The sequence below is a fragment of the Aedes albopictus genome, chromosome 1 (genome assembly GCF_035046485.1).
Source record: "Aedes albopictus strain Foshan chromosome 1, AalbF5, whole genome shotgun sequence".
In the NCBI taxonomy this organism is placed as follows: domain Eukaryota; kingdom Metazoa; phylum Arthropoda; class Insecta; order Diptera; family Culicidae; genus Aedes; species Aedes albopictus.
This window is the reverse complement of record NC_085136.1, coordinates 167,949,479-167,966,784: the sequence shown is the minus strand read 5'-3', so window position 1 is coordinate 167,966,784 and position 17,306 is coordinate 167,949,479. Positions and strand designations below refer to the sequence as shown.

The 17,306-nt window shown below is 44.2% G+C and overlaps 1 protein-coding gene across 1 annotated transcript in view; it reads left to right on the top strand.

The window, feature by feature from the left end:
• Positions 1-6,644: 6,644 nt before the first annotated feature.
• LOC109412148 (solute carrier family 23 member 2) overlaps positions 6,645-17,306 on the top strand; it is a 33,814-nt gene continuing 23,152 nt past the window's right edge. The window contains exons 1-2 of the mRNA XM_019685798.3: positions 6,645-6,864; positions 6,939-7,049. Of these exons, the coding sequence (XP_019541343.3) occupies positions 6,832-6,864; positions 6,939-7,049 (144 nt within the window). The 5' untranslated portion in view covers positions 6,645-6,831. The remainder of the gene's footprint in view (positions 6,865-6,938; positions 7,050-17,306) is intronic.

Genomic DNA, 17,306 nt, shown 5'->3' with positions numbered 1-17,306 from the left:
TTTATTTTAGTTATAATCAGGAAAAGAACGAACCCCATTTTAGTGCTAAAAAACTATTATGTCTGTATAGAGAAAGAAATATTTAGAATCAAATTTATTGAAGAATACAACAATCGTTGAAAAAATAAATTCTTAGTCATGGTGGAATTAAACTTGTATTATTTACGAAAGAAATTTACCGTTTTCGACGTTTTCAGACTCCAACCATGATCGTCCGATTAGGCCCATACCGTAGGTCGAGAATTCCATTGCGTCCCCATCTTGCCCAATCAAATCATAGACCTGCTAGTGGTGTCACGCAACAGCGGCTAAACAGCCCAATGAACGGAAGCGAGAAGTTGACGAAGGAAATATGTTCGTCGACAGCTGATCAGACGAAGTACATGTAGGATGTCCCCTACAGAGAAGCTTTGGGCTGTCGAATGTATCTCGCCCAAAGCACACTTCTTGATCTGTTACGCAGTAAACGTGCTCAGCTGATTGAACTGTAATCCTGTTGAGCTATACTGAAACGGAAGGAAGCATCTTATTGCGGAGGAAGCAATTGTAATTCACTACGTCAACCAAAGTGCCATATCCGTCTCCTCCGCAGCTGAACCTGAACCACTATGACGCAGCTCAGCAACTGATTTGTCTGGCGGTGGGGCGTGGGCGACGGATATCGCCATCATAGCGGATCCATACCGAGTACCCACCGGCAACGGCAGTTGGGTCGCGAATGGGTCCAGGAAAATGGCGTCGATATGGACGACGGGAAATGCCCCGTCCAGGAGTTTCCTTCTACTGCCTATGAGGGCTTCGTGGGTCTTCTTCTAAAGCTGTTATGCGCCTCCGCCAAGGCCTCCGCGGTGGCCAATCGAGCAGTTCACGCAGATGCTGAACTGTATTATGATCGTATTAACAGGGCGAAGGCCGGTGATAATAGCGGGTGACTTTAATGCGTGAGCCGTGGAATAGAGAAGCCGTTTCACGAATCAGCGGGGTCTGATCCTGCTAGAGATAACTGGCCATACTAGATGTCGACCTAGCTAATGTCGGTAACAAAGTAGCTTTACTCAAAACAGTGCAGAGTCGATTATTGACATTACTTTTTGTAGTCCTGGTCTAACAAGTAGTTCGAATCGGAGAGTAGACTCACAGCGATCACCTAGCGGTTCGCTACACTTTCGACTACAACAACAACAGGCAGCGAGTAGAGGAAGAGGCGGCTAGGTCAAGGCCAAGACCTCGTAGGTGGAGGACATCATAATTCGACGAAGGGGTATTTAGGGAGGCACTCCGCCGTGAGCGAAACCGTTTAGACGGCGACGAGCTGGTAGCAGTGCTCTTGCGTGCGTGCGATGCGACCATGCCTAGACGAGTCCACCCTAGAAATGGGAGGCCACCGGCTTACTGGTGGACTCAAGCGATTGCGAACCTGTGCCGCGGCTGCCTACGGGCTAGGCGGCGGATGCAGTGAGCACGATCTAAGGAAGAGCGAAACGAACGGCCGGTGGTGTTCGCCACTGCAAAACCGCACTGATGATCGAACGAAAGCAAAAAATCCTGCTTTGAGGGTCTCTGTCAGAAGAGTGCCAATGCGAATGCGTGGGGTGACGCCTACAGGATCGTGATGGCCAAGACGAGAGGTGTAATGGCTCCTACAGAGCAATCTCCAGAGATGTTGGAGGGGATCATCAAGGGGCTTTTTCCGCGATATGATCCAATTCCTTGGATTCCTTTCGTAGGATAGCCGGGGACTGAGGCTGGCGACGAGGAGAAGGTCCTCGTTGTGGAACTTGCGGAGATAGCGAAATCCCTTAATGTAGGTAAGGCCCCAGGTCCGGACGGAGTTCTGAACCTGGCCTTAAAAGTAGCTATTGCAAAGGCTCCCGAAATGTTGAGGTCCGCTATACAGAAATGCCTGGACAAGGGAGTTTTCCCAGAAGTATGGAAGAGGCAGAGCTTGGTTCTATTGCCAAAGGCGGGGAAACCACCTGGAGACACGTCCGCATATAGACCAATATGTTTGATCGACATGGCGTGAAGGTGCTCGAAAAGATCATCCTCAACAGAATGTTGAGGCACGCAAATGATCTATCGAGTAGCCAGTACGGCTTCCGGAAGGGGTGGTCGACCGTAGATGCTATCCTGTCGATTACAAAAACTGCCGAGATAGCGCTCAAGCGCAAGATAAGGGGGATTCGCTACTGTACGGTAGTGACTCTGGATATAAGGAACGCGTTCAATAGCGCCAAATGGCCGGCACTCCTGTGTCTGGAGATACCCGGGTACCTGTACAAGATTATCAGAAGTTACTTCCAGAATCGAGTACTAGTTTACGACACAGAGGTGAGTCGGAAGTGCTTTCACGTATCCTCAGGAGTCCCGCAAGGTTTCATCCTGGGTCCAGTGTTATGAAATGTCATGTACGACGAGATGTTGAGTTAGAGTACCCGGTAGGAGTGGAGATCATCGGCTTTTCTGACGACATTACGCTGGCAGTCTACGGAGAGTCGATCGAAGAAGTGTAGTTGACTGCTGCCCACTCGGACAAGGTTGTGGAGGTGTGAAGAGGTCCTGGAAACTGAAGTAGGCTCACCCCAAAACTGAAGTGATGGTTGTGAACAACCGGAAGTCGGATCGGCAAGCGGTGATCAGTGTAGACGATTGCACTATCACGTCGAAGCGCTACCTCAAACACTTGGGCGTGATGATCGACGATAAGCTTTCCTTCGGTAGCCACGTTGATTACGCATGTAAAAGAGTCTTCACAGTGGCACTGTCCCGGAGCGCAAGCTTCTGGCTAGTGTCGCTACGTCCATACTTAAGGTACCCAAAGTTACCGTTGTAAGCTGGAAAGTACTTTTAGGCTGATGTGACTGAGGATTGCGAGCGCGTACTGTACCGTGTTACACGACGCTTTCTGTGTCATCACTGGTATGGTGCCTATCGTCATCCTTATTAGGGAGGACAGTGCTTCGAAATGCGCGGCACACGAAACATACGCAGGACTGCCAGGATGGCCTCCATGGTTAAATGGCAGCGCGAGTGGAACAATTCCACCAAAGGAAGGTGGATTACTTAGGTTGATTCCGAGGGTAGATAGTTAGGTTAATAAGCGCCATGGGGAAGTAACATTCCACCTGACACAGGTCCTTTCGGGCCATGCCTCGGTTGCTTTAGACAGTATCTACAGTCCACGCCGTTTTGATCATGCGGGTTCTCCCGAATGTCCGGTTTGTGCTGGCTTAGAGGAAACGGCGGAACACGTTTTGTTCTTGTACCCGCGTTTCCACGCAATGCGTGGGGGAGGGCACTACTCCGGACAATCTTGTCCAGATGATGTGGAAAGACGAGTGTGGTTGGAATGCCGTTCCATCGGCTATCACCCACATCGTCTTGGAGCTACAGAGAAGGTGGCGCGTGGACTCAGAGAATGGCTAGTTCAAAAACCGGTACAAGAGGGGTTCGGAGTAGGCTTAGTAGGTCATGCCGGTGCCATACGGTCGACCCTTACAACGATAAAGTGGCCGCGGAGAGAACGTCCTGGTAGCGTTGCTGTCCTGGCGACGATCTACTGAGTTGGATCCGAGCCCGCGGTTGGAAAGGGGTCCCCGGTAAGGGCATGGGCAGATGGAGATCATACTGTCAGTAACCTTCTGGTGCAGCTGATAGGGCCTGAAGGGTAGTGATACCCTTGCCTTTAGCAGGTCAGATCTGGTTGCACGTAGGCATCAGTTCTTGATAACTTCAAAACAGTTGGGCGCGGGCGGGGGATTGACAAAGGGAGTGATGAGGACCATTCGGGAAACTGGCAAAGCGCTAGCATGCCACCGTGATGGACTCTCCAAAGCGAGTCATCGATGTTCGTTGTTGCAGGTTACGCAACTTACCTTGAGGGTGCGATGTGCACTAGCCCCTCTCTGAAGCAATGCCTTCTTGATGGTTCCGGAGAGACGAAGGGTTTGGCGACTATAGGAATGTGTTTAGTGGGTCCAGGAGAGAGTAGTCCTGGCTTTTGCGTTGGTTGTAGAAGACGGCCTTAACACCACACTACCAGGACCTTCCTTTTCGGGTGTTTGTTAAGCAGATTTTTCTCCGTATGGTTTTTAAAAGCGTAAACAAATACTCCAGCCATGATGGTCCGATACGGCCTTTCTGTAGGTCGAAAATTACATTGCGTTCCCATCGTGCCGAAGTCATAGACCTGCTAGTGGTGTCATACAACACCGGCTAACAACCCGATGAATGGAAGCGAGAAGCTGACAAAGGAAATGTGTTTGTCGACAGCTGATGAGAAGGAGTGCATATGTAGGATTGTAGGATGTCTCCTACAGAGAAGCACATTTCCTAATACGTCGTGAACGTGCTCACCTAATGCAACTGTAATCCTGTTAAGCGATACTGAAACGCATGGAAGCAACTAAATATTGCGATACCTGGTAGGGACCATCAAGTATCGTTTGATGTATTATTGAAACAAGGAATCGATTATCAACAGATTTTCCGATGTAAAGTGGATGTCAAATCACGGCCACCAAAAATGCACTCCGGCACATCAAGGTGCCGGAGACGACTACAAACCGTTGCTTTATCAATCGGCGAACCTGAATACATGGTGTTATCGGTAGCGGTTCAAGTAGCCCTATGGTGGTAGCGTTTACCTGACTTGTTCGAGAAGGAGGAAGCGATCGTAATTCACTGCGACAACCGAAATGCCATTTCCGTGCTATCTTCTCGTCTAGCTTCTGGTGTTATTGGGTATCGAAACGCGTGGTACTGCTACTTCTTGAACTCGTATCGCTGGGTAACCGCACACGAATTTTTGCGATTACAAGATCCGAGTCAGTGTTCGGACCCCTCTGGAGGACCTCACATCTAAGGCGTTCGAAAATGTAACCAGTAGCAGGAGGATGGGCCAGGTTGGGGACCGCCTCCAACAAAGGAGGAGGCGGAACAACTAAACACATTCCCATTGCTGCCAAACCCTACATCTCTTCAGCTCCAGCTTGAAGGCATTGCTTAGTAGATGGGCTAGTGATCATAGAGGCCAACCTGGCAGTTCTACGTATGGCCTTATACCGTACATGTAAAACGGTAAGAAAAGAAGTAGCATAACTTACATGTATAAATGCTTTTATTTTCTGAAATTCCCTCATACACTGCTGGTATCGCAATTGAAAAGGGGGGTACACAAAGTTGAACCACTACCGTATCAGTACTTTTCCCATGGCTGGTCAACATTGGTTTGCAGACGAGGCAACCTCAAACACTCCAAGGAATGACAATTCCTTACTGTTTATCTATATCTCTGTTTATCTAATTGATGCAAGTGTCAGTAAATAGCGATATACAATTCGTTTATCACCCTCCATCAGGAAAATAAAACGCCAACTGCTTGGTGCTACTACCCGAGCAGGAATGAATAACTGCCACATAACTGGAGCATACCAAAGTCAGGTATCATACCAAGACAAGGTATTGGTCGGTTGTCCAGGTATTGAAAATAACTTATTTTGGTATATTGTAGGTATTGATACAATACCTCTACGAGTTATTGATTTGGTGTTGAGGACTGATTGAGGTATTATTCAATTATGGAAAAATCGCTATTTGTATGAAAAAATCTCCGATTATTTTTTAGGTATTGCCATACCTGATGTCATTATTTACGCGTTATGCACAGAATATACACCAGTTATTATTTTAGGTATTTTACCTCTTATGCAGGGCTACTTAATACCTCATTCAGGTTGTAGGTATTCGGTTTTCCATACCTGAGTTTGTTATTCTTTAGCTATTTTCTCCTGCTCGGGTACAACTACAATTAGCGAGAAGGAATATATGTAGGCATGTGCTCGGCTTACCCACTTGCAATCGTCGAAGATCTTTCATGCGTCCATTCAGCCAACGCGTGTCCACAGTGGTTTCGGTTGACAAATGTGTGAACCAGTCGGTGGCGCGTGCGCAAGGTAGTTGATGGTTTGGTTTGTTTAGACCGTAATGATATGCTAAATAGTTGCGCTAGTTGTTGAAGTGGTCAAACTCAGATCACAACTTTGCGTTTCGATTGGTTTTAAACCTCTAATACGTCCAATAATGTACATATCTCGACTAAACTCATCTTCCAGGATATTTCGTTATTATTATTATTATATTTTATTAAAGACACTTTACCAAAAAAGTTGGCATTCGTGTCCAAAGGATATTTCGTGAACCTGCTTGTTGCTGAGGAAACTGACACTTTTGCAACTCAGTGTGGCTTATTCAATCATTTTAACGAACAGAGCCTCGTAGCCTTGAGGTTAGGGTCACCAAACTTCTAATCGCACCATGCTTATGGGGTGAGGGTTCGATTCTCGCTCCGGGCGATGAAACTTTTCGTGAGAATAGTTTCTTCTCCGTATCCATTTGGTGCATGCTCCGTATGTCCCCTCTCAGGCTGTACAGCCTCTGGCTGAAGACGGGGCCCGGTCGCGGCCCTTTGTCAATCATCTGCAGCGTCAATGAGTTTTTATCGTGATTCCATGCTCCCTTTCAAGACCACTGTGTAACCAGAAGCAGCTTCCCTCGTCGTCGCTGGACTCTAATCAACTCTATAGTGTTTCCCGAGCGCGCGTCCAAGTCCAGCACATGTGTACGCTGAAGCTTTTCCTCACGCTCAAGGCACTCGAGAACGGTACGATAGCGACAGTTGAGTTTGAAGCTCGCCCAAGTTCACATCTTCCGCTTCTCCGATGCGACGAGCCGGGAATAGAGGAGCCAATTTTAATTCAATTCATCTTTTAACCGATCGTGATTGAAGTAATTAACGACGAACGGGTGTGCTTTCCCATTCAGCGGCTCGCAATGGAAATGGTGGAAACTGGTGGTGCACCAGCGGTAAATGTTGACATAAGTGCTCGGAAAGTGCAAGGAAGTTTACTAACCGAAATGGGTAAATTATGTTGTTGCAGAACGTGGACCTGGGCGCTTCGGAAAAGATGCCCCAAAAGAGAGGCGCCGACATCAACTATGGGATCGACGATGCGCCACCATGGTACCTCAGTATCTTTATGGCTTTGCAGGTATGGATGAGTTGAGATTTGAGATAACCACAACGGTAAACGCGCGGGTATTCAGCAAAACCATGCTGAGGGTGAAGGGTTCGATTCCCAGTCGGTCCTGGAACTTTTTGTAATGGAAATTTCATGACTTCCTTGGGCATAGAATATCTTTGTGCCTGCCACACGATGTATATAACATGTAAAGTATTTATTGCATCTCAGTTAATTACAGTAGAAGTGCTCATAAAACAATAAGCTGAGAAGCGGGGTTAGCTCCAGTGTGGACATTACGCCAAAAATAGGAAAGAAAGAGGTGCGTTGTTGATGTGAATGAATGTAAATATCTTGACCAACTACGAATTGTTTGCTCAATGGAGATAAATTTTGGAACATCTTCTCGCTTTGCCAAAGACATTGTTTAACCACGACCGTGTTCGCGAAACTAAACCACCTTGCGCCTCCATGCGATGCGATGGTTGGCTAAGGTAAAGGTAAATGGTAACACAAGTTTACAAAATAAAACGAAAGTCGTGAACTTCTGTCAACGACCAAAATTTTTGAAGCACAATTTAGTGCTGATTTCGAAACCGACCTTCAAAAAATTTAAAGTAGAACAGTTTTTGAGATTTAGCTCAATATCGAGTTTTGCAACTTTTCAAAATATGTAATTTACTGAAATTCAAATATATTGCGTTTTGTTCAACCAATTTTAAATCTTTTTCCATAAATTAAAAGCTGAATACAATACCATTCGGTCATCTGAATACAGGTTTTGCATCAGATTGATGAAATTCAAGATATTGGCGAGTTTTAGGGACGATCTTCTTAAATTTTAGCAAAATTCCCTAATTTTTTTGAAGAAACGTATTTTTTTCAATAAGAAAAAACCAACTTAAAAATTCTTTCTCGACGTTTATTTGACATATCATATGTAGGCGAGTTACAGTAAAAAATTCAGCTCAATCGAAGCATTGATTACGGAGAATGAGGTGTGTGAAGTGAGCGACGTTGCTTAAAAATAGAACAAAAATCGATTTCAAATCATCAACCTTGTAAGGAAAGTCGAAAAATTTTCCGCTCTACTGTAATTTTTTTCCTTCGCGTTTTCAAACTCAGGGCATGATTCTACACCAAAAATGATCATCAGCTTACCGAGTTCAAAAATGCTGTAAACTAGTGTAATTGGAACAGAACAGATGTGAGTAGATTTTTTAATCGTATTTTGTACACGATGAAAATCCAAAGAGAATACCTCTGGGAGCTCCCCAATAATTGATTGCTATAGGAGTTTCACAGGGGATTCCGGCAGAACTTCCACCAGGAATCCCTCACGAAGTTCAAACAAAAAGCTCAAGAAAAGTTCCACCTATTATTCGTCGGGGGGTCGGGGGGCATTGGCGTATCTAGGATTTTTTCCCAGGGGGTGCCTAGGGGGTGCCAGTTTCAGTGGCTTCTAGGTTATTTTGCTTTTTTTGTAAAAGGAAATAGGTACCGATCTACCATCAATTTCTTAGTATAATGTTATACTGCGTCGCGGAAAAAAAATAGAACGGAAATTTAAACGCGCTATATTTTAAAGAACAGTTTTTTTTTTTGGAAAATCCAAACCGTTGTACTAATGTGAGGTTTGGAAACTTAATAACTTAATTGCGTATAATTAATGGAATTTGTAGTTTGGAAATTGTTTTGCAATTTATTTCAATTAAGACATCTTTTGAAAATTTCTCAGTAGTTCTTTTGGATTTGGCAAATTTCTTCGGTAATATCTTTGAATCCCCTTCGGCAATTTCTTTATTAATTTATTTGGTAATATTCTTAATAAATACCATTCACGCATCTTTTGAAAATTTTATCGGCTATAACTTTGAAAATTTCTTCGACAACTCCATTACGAGTTTATTTGGCATTAATTTCATTGGCAAATTCTCTGAAATGTTATTACTCTGGGAACTTCTTCACATTTTTTTTTGGAAATGTCTACGGCAAATCATCCTACTTTTTATATGGATTTTCGTCGATATTTTGGACTTTTATTATCTATGCTATTCGGTATTTATTCGCCAATTCCTTTGAATTTTTTTTTTATAAATCGAATTTTAATAAAAAATTTTTAGAAAATTTCTTCTGTATTTCTTCAGTAATTATTTAAGGAATTCCTACAGCAGATAGTTTTGGAATACCTTCGGCAATTCCGATATTACTTGCATTGAAAATTTATTTGGGAATTATATCAGCAATTTCCTTGGAAATTTTGGAAATTTCGATTATTACTTTGGGAACTTCTTCGGTAATTCCTTTGGAAATTGATTCGGCAATTTCCTTAATTCGAAAATTTATTTGAAAAAAAAATCTTTGGTGGTTTTTAAAAATTCTGTCACGGTGATACTACGACAATTACTTTTAGAATGCTTTCAAAATTCTATTCAGGAATTCCTTTGATGATTTCGGAAAATTCTTTGAGGATTTCTTCGAAAATATTTTGTGAATGTTTGTGAAAATTTTTATAGAATATATTTCGGCAATTTATTTTGAGATTGGATTTAGAAAATTAAAAAAAAAAGCCTTAATGTTTTCTTTAGGAATTCCACTGGTAATTCCTATATGAATACCTTTGCAACTACTTTGAAAGTTCTAAGGTAATCTTGATTGAATTTTTTCCAGTAATTTCTTTTAGAATTTGTCGGGAAGTTTTCCTAGAATTTCATAGGGTTTTCTTCAAGCAAGCCAAGTTTAGAATTTCTGATTTTCCAATTCAGAAATTTTCTTAAGCAATAGATATAAATAGAATTAAATCATAAAGAATTGCAAAAGTAATCACGATACGATTGCCTGAGAAATTTGCAAAACAATTGAAAAAAAAAATGCTTAAATAATTTCAGGAGAATGGCCATTGAAATTATAAAAAGTAAACCAAAGAAATTAAATAAATTAAATTCCAATGAAACTATCACAGAAATAAAAAAACCATGCTGAAGGAACTTGCAAAGAAATAGCCATACTGCGGTCTAGCGAACACGGAGCCGTGGGTTCGAATCCCATCAATCTCTCAATTTGTCTATTAGCTATAATCTGTGCCTTCTAATCAATTACAAGTTTTTCCCGTACATTCCTATAGGATTTCACTAGAGATTTTTTTAGTAATACCTCCTAGGATTCCACAGGAAATTTCAACTATTCCCAAAATTTGTTTAGGGAATCCTCTATAGAAGTATATTGGGATTTCTTCATATGGAATTCCTTGAAGAAGACCAAGAGGAGCTCCAGGAGTAATATCATGATTAATTTCTAGAGCAATCCATGAATAAAAACTCTAGAGGATCTCCTGGATAAGAAAAATCCCTGTAAGAATCAAAGGCAATTCTGAAAGTATCCAAGGAAAATTGCCTAGAAGAATCCCAGCAAGAATGCCAGAAGAAATCCCTAGAGGGATTCCTGCAGGTATCACAATAAGAATACCTGGAGGAGACCTAGGAGGCATTGCTGACACATTAGAGGCATCAGGAATCGCTTATGGAATCCCAGGAGGAGTTACTGGATGAAAGTCAAGAGGAGTTCCTGGAGGAATCCAATGATGAATATTTGGAGAAATCCCAGGAAAAAAATCCTTTAAGATTTCCAGGAGGAAACACTGAAGGCAAAGCTCATGTGAAGATTGCCTTGAATAATCCCAGCAAGTTTTTGGAGGAATCCCTGGAGAAATTCTTAAAAGAATCCAGGGGCGAACAGCAAAACCAAACGGCGGACAACGTGAACAAGGAACGTACATCAAACTCTGACATCAACACGTTTCAAAAACTGATATATGAGATTCATGTATTCCAAATCAAGGTCTGCCAACACTTCTCTAACGGGTTTCTGTTGTTTTCCTCGGACCTGGAGAATTTCATGCAGCTCAGATCTAACCTTACGATGCTCATTGCATCCCCACACGACATGTTCGATATCCTGGTAAGCCACGCCACAGACACAGAGATTGCTTTCTGAGAGCCCAACACGGAAGGTATGTGCGTTCAACAAATAGTGGTTGGACATCAACCGACACATTACACGAATGAAATCGCGGCTCAAATCCAATCCTTTGAACCATGGCTTCTTCGACACCTGTGGAATGGTGGAGTGCAACCATCTACCCATCTCTCCATCTCTCCATTTGTGTTGCCAGCTGATCAAGGTCTCCTGACGGGCCAATGCAAAAAATTCGTCGAAGGCGATTTGACGCTCGTAAATATCGCCTTCGCTAGCGCCCACCTTAGCCAGCGAGTCCGCCTTCTCATTGCCCGGAATTGAACAATGTGAAGGGACCCAAGCTATGGTGATGGTGTATGAGCGTTTGGTCAAAGCACTCAAGACTTGGAAGTACGCTGAGGGCTTCATCGGTTTCATTGACCGAACAGCCTCCAGAGAGCTTAGACTGTCGGTAAAAATGAAGTAGTGCTCAGGTAGAAGAGTGCGAATGTACTCTAAGGTGTAGTATATAGCCGCTAGCTCAGCAATGTATACCGAACATGGCTTTTGAAACATGTAGGTGGCGCTATGAAATTCGTTGTAGGCACCGAAACCACTCGAATCATCGGTTTTCGAACCGTCTGTGAAGAACTGTCTGTCCCCGCTAACATGCCCGAACTTACTTGCAAAAATTTGTGGAATACACACGGAACGAAAAGATTCTGGTATTCCAGTGATTTCATCCTTCATGGACAGATCAAAATCCACAGAGCAAGTGTCGAAGTTTGAGAAGTTGTTACGATTTGTGTTAACCGGAGATGGCTTACCTCCAGCGTCATGTACCAGTAGTACACAGTCATAAAATGAGTTTGAGGGTTCTGTTCGAGCAGCTTTTCGAAATTTTCTATGACCAATGGATTCACAACCTCGCATCGGATGAGGAACCGGAACAATAACTCCGCAAAGCGGTCTGTCAGAGGTTGTACCCCAGCAAGTACCTAAACTCATAGTGTGAGTCGAGTTCATGCAACCTAACGCGATCCGAAGACAACGGTACTGAACCCGTTGAAGCTTCAGCAAGTGTGTTTTCGCCGCGGATTGAAAACAGAAGCTACCGTATTCTAAAACCGACAGAATGGTTGTTTGGTACAGCCTGATCAGATCTTCCGGGTGTGCTCCCCACCATGTTCCGGTTATAGTTCGCATAAAGTTGATTCGCTTCTGGCATATCTGTATCAAATACACAATGTGCTTTCCCCAGGTGCATTTGGAGTCGAACCAGACGCCGAGATATTGAGAAGACATGCTATGAGTGATTGTCTTACCCATCAGATGGAGCGGAAACTTTACCGGTTTGTGTTTTTTAGAAAAGACAACCATCTCAGTTTTCTCCGGAGAGAATTCGATACCCAGCTTCAGAGCCCAAGTAGACAAATTGTCCAAAGTATCCTGTAGTGATCCTTGCAGATCGACTGCTATTGATCCCGTCACAGAAATAACACAGTCATCCGCAAGCTGCCTTAACGTGCAGTTTTCCATGAGACATTCATCTATGTCTCTAACATAAAAGTTGTAAAGAAGGGGGCTTAGACATGAACCCTGGGGAGGCCCATGTAGGGAATCGCGCTACTTGGGCGGTGGCTTCTATATTCGTCTGTTTTCCACTATAACTCAGTCAATCTTGAACCAATTGACACAATTCTTGGAATGCGGTGAGATAGGTATAGTATCTACCCGTGTACAAAATTTCAAGTCAATCGGTTCAAAATTGACCGAGTTACAGTGGAAAACAGACGAAAATAACAGACGAAGAAAACCACCGCCCAAGTAGCGCGATACCCTAGCTAATTCGTGAAACTGTCAAGTCGCCATGAGCGAAACTCATCTGCTTCTCAAACAGCAAATTATACAAAAAAATGTTTATAATTGGTGAAAGGCCACTTTCGTGTAGTTTGTCGGAAAGAACATCGACACAAACTGAATCAAAAGCCCCCTTAATATCCAAAAACACTGAGCCCATTTGCTGCTTTTGAGCAAAGGCAACCTGAATTTCTGAAGTAAGCAACGCAAGACAGTCGTTCGTTCCTTTGCCTCTGCGGAAACCAAATTGTGTATCTGACAACATGCCATTCGATTCAACCCATTTGTCCAGTCGAAAGAGAATCATCTTCTCTAACAGCTTCCGTAGACAAGACAACATCGCGATTGGACGGTACGAATTATGATCCGACGCGGGTTTACCGGGTTTTTGAATAGCTATCACTCTCACTTGCCTCCAATCATCCGGAATGATGTTGTTATCCAGGAACTGATTGAACAAGTTCAACAAGCGCCTCTTAGCGACGTCGGGGAGGTTTTTAAGCAAGTTGAACTTAATTCGATCCATTCCTGGAGCGGAATTGTTACATGAAAGAAGAGCAAGTGAGAATTCAACCATCGAAAACGGCCTATCCATGTCGTCCCTATCCTCGGAAACATCACGAATTATTCGCTCCACGGGTACGGAATCTGGACAAACTTTTTTTGCGAACTTGAGAATCCACCGAGGAGAGCTTTCTCTATCCTCGTTTACCGACGACGCACGGTGTCAAAATTTCGATTATTATCGAACATTCTTGCAGAGAAAGTTTCTTTCGGCCTGTCATTGGAACGGAAAGCCTTCATTCTGTTACCAACGATAATGGTCTGCGCCTTGTGACATTCGCTGCTGCTAGAGGGATGGCAATCAGCAGTACCTACTTCGCACGTAAGAATATCCGAAAACACACCTGGCGACACCCGAGTGGTGACACTTGCTCCCAGATAGACCACGTGCTGGTCGACGGGCGACATTTCTCGGACGTCATAGATGTGAGGTCCTACAGAGGCCCGAACATCGACTCGGATCATTATCTTGTAGCCGCTAAAATTCGGGCGCGATTATCCAGCGTCACGAGTTCAAGAAACAACAGGACGATGCGTTTCAATATCCAGCGCTTGTCAGCCGAAGGGGTTGCTGCACAGTACCATCAGAAGCTAGACGAGAGGATAGGAGAGACCAACGGATCTGGAGATGTCAACAGCTTGTGGGGAAGTATCCACGAAGCAGTGACAACAACAGCGCAAGAGGTGATTGGTACCGCTCAGCGACGCCAACGTAATGGTTGGTTTGACGAGGACTGCCAACGAGCGACGAACGAAAAGAATGCCGCCAGAAGTCGAATGCTAGTGGCCGGTACCCGGCAGAACAGAGAGCGGTACAGGGTTGCAAGAGCAAAAGAGAAACGAATCCACCGCAGAAAAAAACGGCAACACGAAGAGAGTGTTATTGCTGAAGCGCAGGAAAGTATGGACAGGAACGATATGCGGAGATTTTATGCAACTGTCAATGGCGCGCGGCACAAGACTGCGCCAGTGTCCGCCATGTGCAATGATCGGGAAGGAAATTTGCTGACAGACAAAACAATGGTGGCAGCCAGGTGGAAGGAGCACTTCGAAGATTTGTTGAATGGTAGCAGCGAAGGAGCACCCAGGAATAGGATTAACATAATGGATGACAGTCAAGCAGTGGAACCACCAACACTGGATGAGGTTAAAAAGGCCCTTAAGGAGCTGAAGAACAGCAAGGCTGCTGGGAAGGACGAGATCCCGGTCGAACTTCTTAAGCACGGAAGCGAGCAGCTACATCAATCAATCCACCAGATTATTATAAAGATTTGGGAGGATGAAGAATTGCCCACCAGTTGGTTGGATGGCCTCATATGCCCAATCTACAAGAAAGGGCACAGACTGGAGTGTGCCAATTACAGAGGGATTACCCTTTTAAATTCGGCGTATAAGATACTGTCGCGTGTCCTGTTCAACAGACTGCGACCTCTTGAGGAGTCCTTCGTCGGCGAATACCAGGCTGGTTTTCGTGAGGGCCGATCAACGACGGATCAAATGTTTACCCTGCGGATGATCCTAGATAAATTTCGGGAATATAACTTGCAGACTCACCATCTGTTCATTGATTTTAAAGCAGCGTACGATTCAGTGAAAAGAAATGAGCTTTGGCAGATAATGTCAGAACATGGTTTTCCGGCGAAACTAATTAGGCTGATACGCGCAACGCTGGATGGATCAAAATCAAGTATTCGGATCGCGGACGAAGTGTCTACGTCGTTTGTGACCTTGGATGGATTGAAGCAGGGGGATGCTCTCTCAAATTTATTGTTCAACATTGCACTCGAAGGAGCGATTAGGAGGTCAGGCGTGCAGAGGAATGGCTCTATCATCACACGGTCGCACATGCTCCTCGGTTTTGCGGACGATATTGATCTCATCGGCATCGATCGTAGGGCAGTGGAGGAAGCTTATGCTCCTCTGAAGAGAGAGACAGCGAGGATAGGCTTGACGATTAACTCTACCAAGACGAAGTACATGATAGCGGGTAGAGACAGAAGCAGGCCTAGTGGTGTTAGTGCTGAGGTAGTGATTGATGGGGAAGTGTTTGAAGTTGTTGAAGAATTTGTTTATCTTGGAACACTTGTGACATGTGACAATGACGTTTCCCGTGAAGTGAAAAGGCGTATTGCAGCTGCGAATAGGGCCTTTTACGGATTGCGTAGCCAGCTTAGGTCCCGTAACTTGCAAACGCAAACAAAATTCGCTCTGTATAAGACTCTGATTCTTCCGGTTGCCCTCTACGGTCACGAAGCGTGGACGTTAAAGGAGGTAGACCGAAAAGCTTTTGGAGTTTTTGAGCGCAAAGTGCTGCGGACAATTCTCGGTGGGAAACAAGAAAATGGAGTGTGGCGCAGACGCATGAATCACGAGTTGTACCAAGTGTACGAAGATGCGAATATTGTGAAACGTATAAAATACGGCAGACTTCAGTGGGCTGGACACGTAGTGCGAATGTCGGAAGAAAGAATAGCGAAAACAATATTCAGCAGAGAACCCGGTAGAGGTAGGCGACTTCGTGGGCGGCCGCGAACTCGCTGGCTGCACGCGGTTGAAGAAGATCTACGATCCCTACACGTTCGGGGAAACTGGAGGAACATCGCCCAAGACCGACGAAGATGGTGCTCTACTATACGCTCGGCATTGGAGTAAAGTTACTTTGTAGCCAACAAGGTATCAGGTATCGAACATTCTTGTACCTCGGATTTTTCTTCGAAAATGATTAGTTTTTGGGCTATATATTCATAATCGGAAAACTAGAAAATATTTCATAGGCGACAAATTTTCCATACATTTTGTATGGGACGTTTTTGGGCAAAAATAGTAATTACTGATTTTTAGTATGGAAAATAGCCAAAATCTCAGCTAACTCAAATTTTCCCCGATAGAATATTTTCAAGTTTTGCATTTAAACATTATAGCCGAAATTCTAACATTCTATGAAGAAAAATCCGAGGTAAGTACAAGAAAGTTCGATAATAATCGAAATTTTGACACCGTGCGACGCGTTACGCATTCTTCTCCCGACGTTCCAAAGAGTTCTCATTGATGTCTCGCGCGATAAACACTCGACGAACCGACGCCAGTAACCGCTTTTCTTCGCCTTGATCAAGTTCTTGAACTTGCTTTCAAGGGAAGTGTACCGCTTAAAGTTTTCGACAGAACCGCGTTTCCGAAACTCTTTGAACGCCGCGGATTTCTCGCGATAGATTTCTGTACACTCGCTATCGCACCACGGATTAGGGGGTTTCCTGCGAACCGAAGGACCTGGCAGTGGTCGACGTTGTGCCTGAAGCGCGCTACTGATGATCAGTTCTGATAGAAACTGATACTCTTCTCGCGGTGGAAGGACTTCTACCAATTGCTCACCGTCGATAACTGCTTCCGCGTACTTCCCCCAGTCAATGTGTTTCGTGAGGTCGTAGGAAATGTCGATAGATGGAGGTTGACGTGAACCATTGCATATAGAAACAACGATCGATATTTTGATGTTGTAGCTCTGATTATAGGAACCCAAATCGATTAACACACGATTGGTGAATTTATTATTAAACATATTTTCAGCAATCTCTCAAAAAATGAAGTTGCGATACTCCCAAGTACTCTTCGAAAGATATCTCGATAACCAAATGCTCAATCTAAATGAAATTCAAGAGAGTTCTAGAGTAGCTTTCAGGGGCCGTATACAAATTATGTCACGCTTTTAGGGGGGAGGGGGGGTTTTGCAGAACGTGACGACCCTTACATAAAACATTGAGGTCCCATACAAAAAGTGTGACATAGGGGGGAGGGGGGGTTGAAAATGGTCGATTTTTGCGTGACATAATTTGTGTATGACCCCTCATTTGATGCTAAGAGAACCCAAATCAGTTGATAGACGACTGAGAAATGTATTATGATACACTTTGT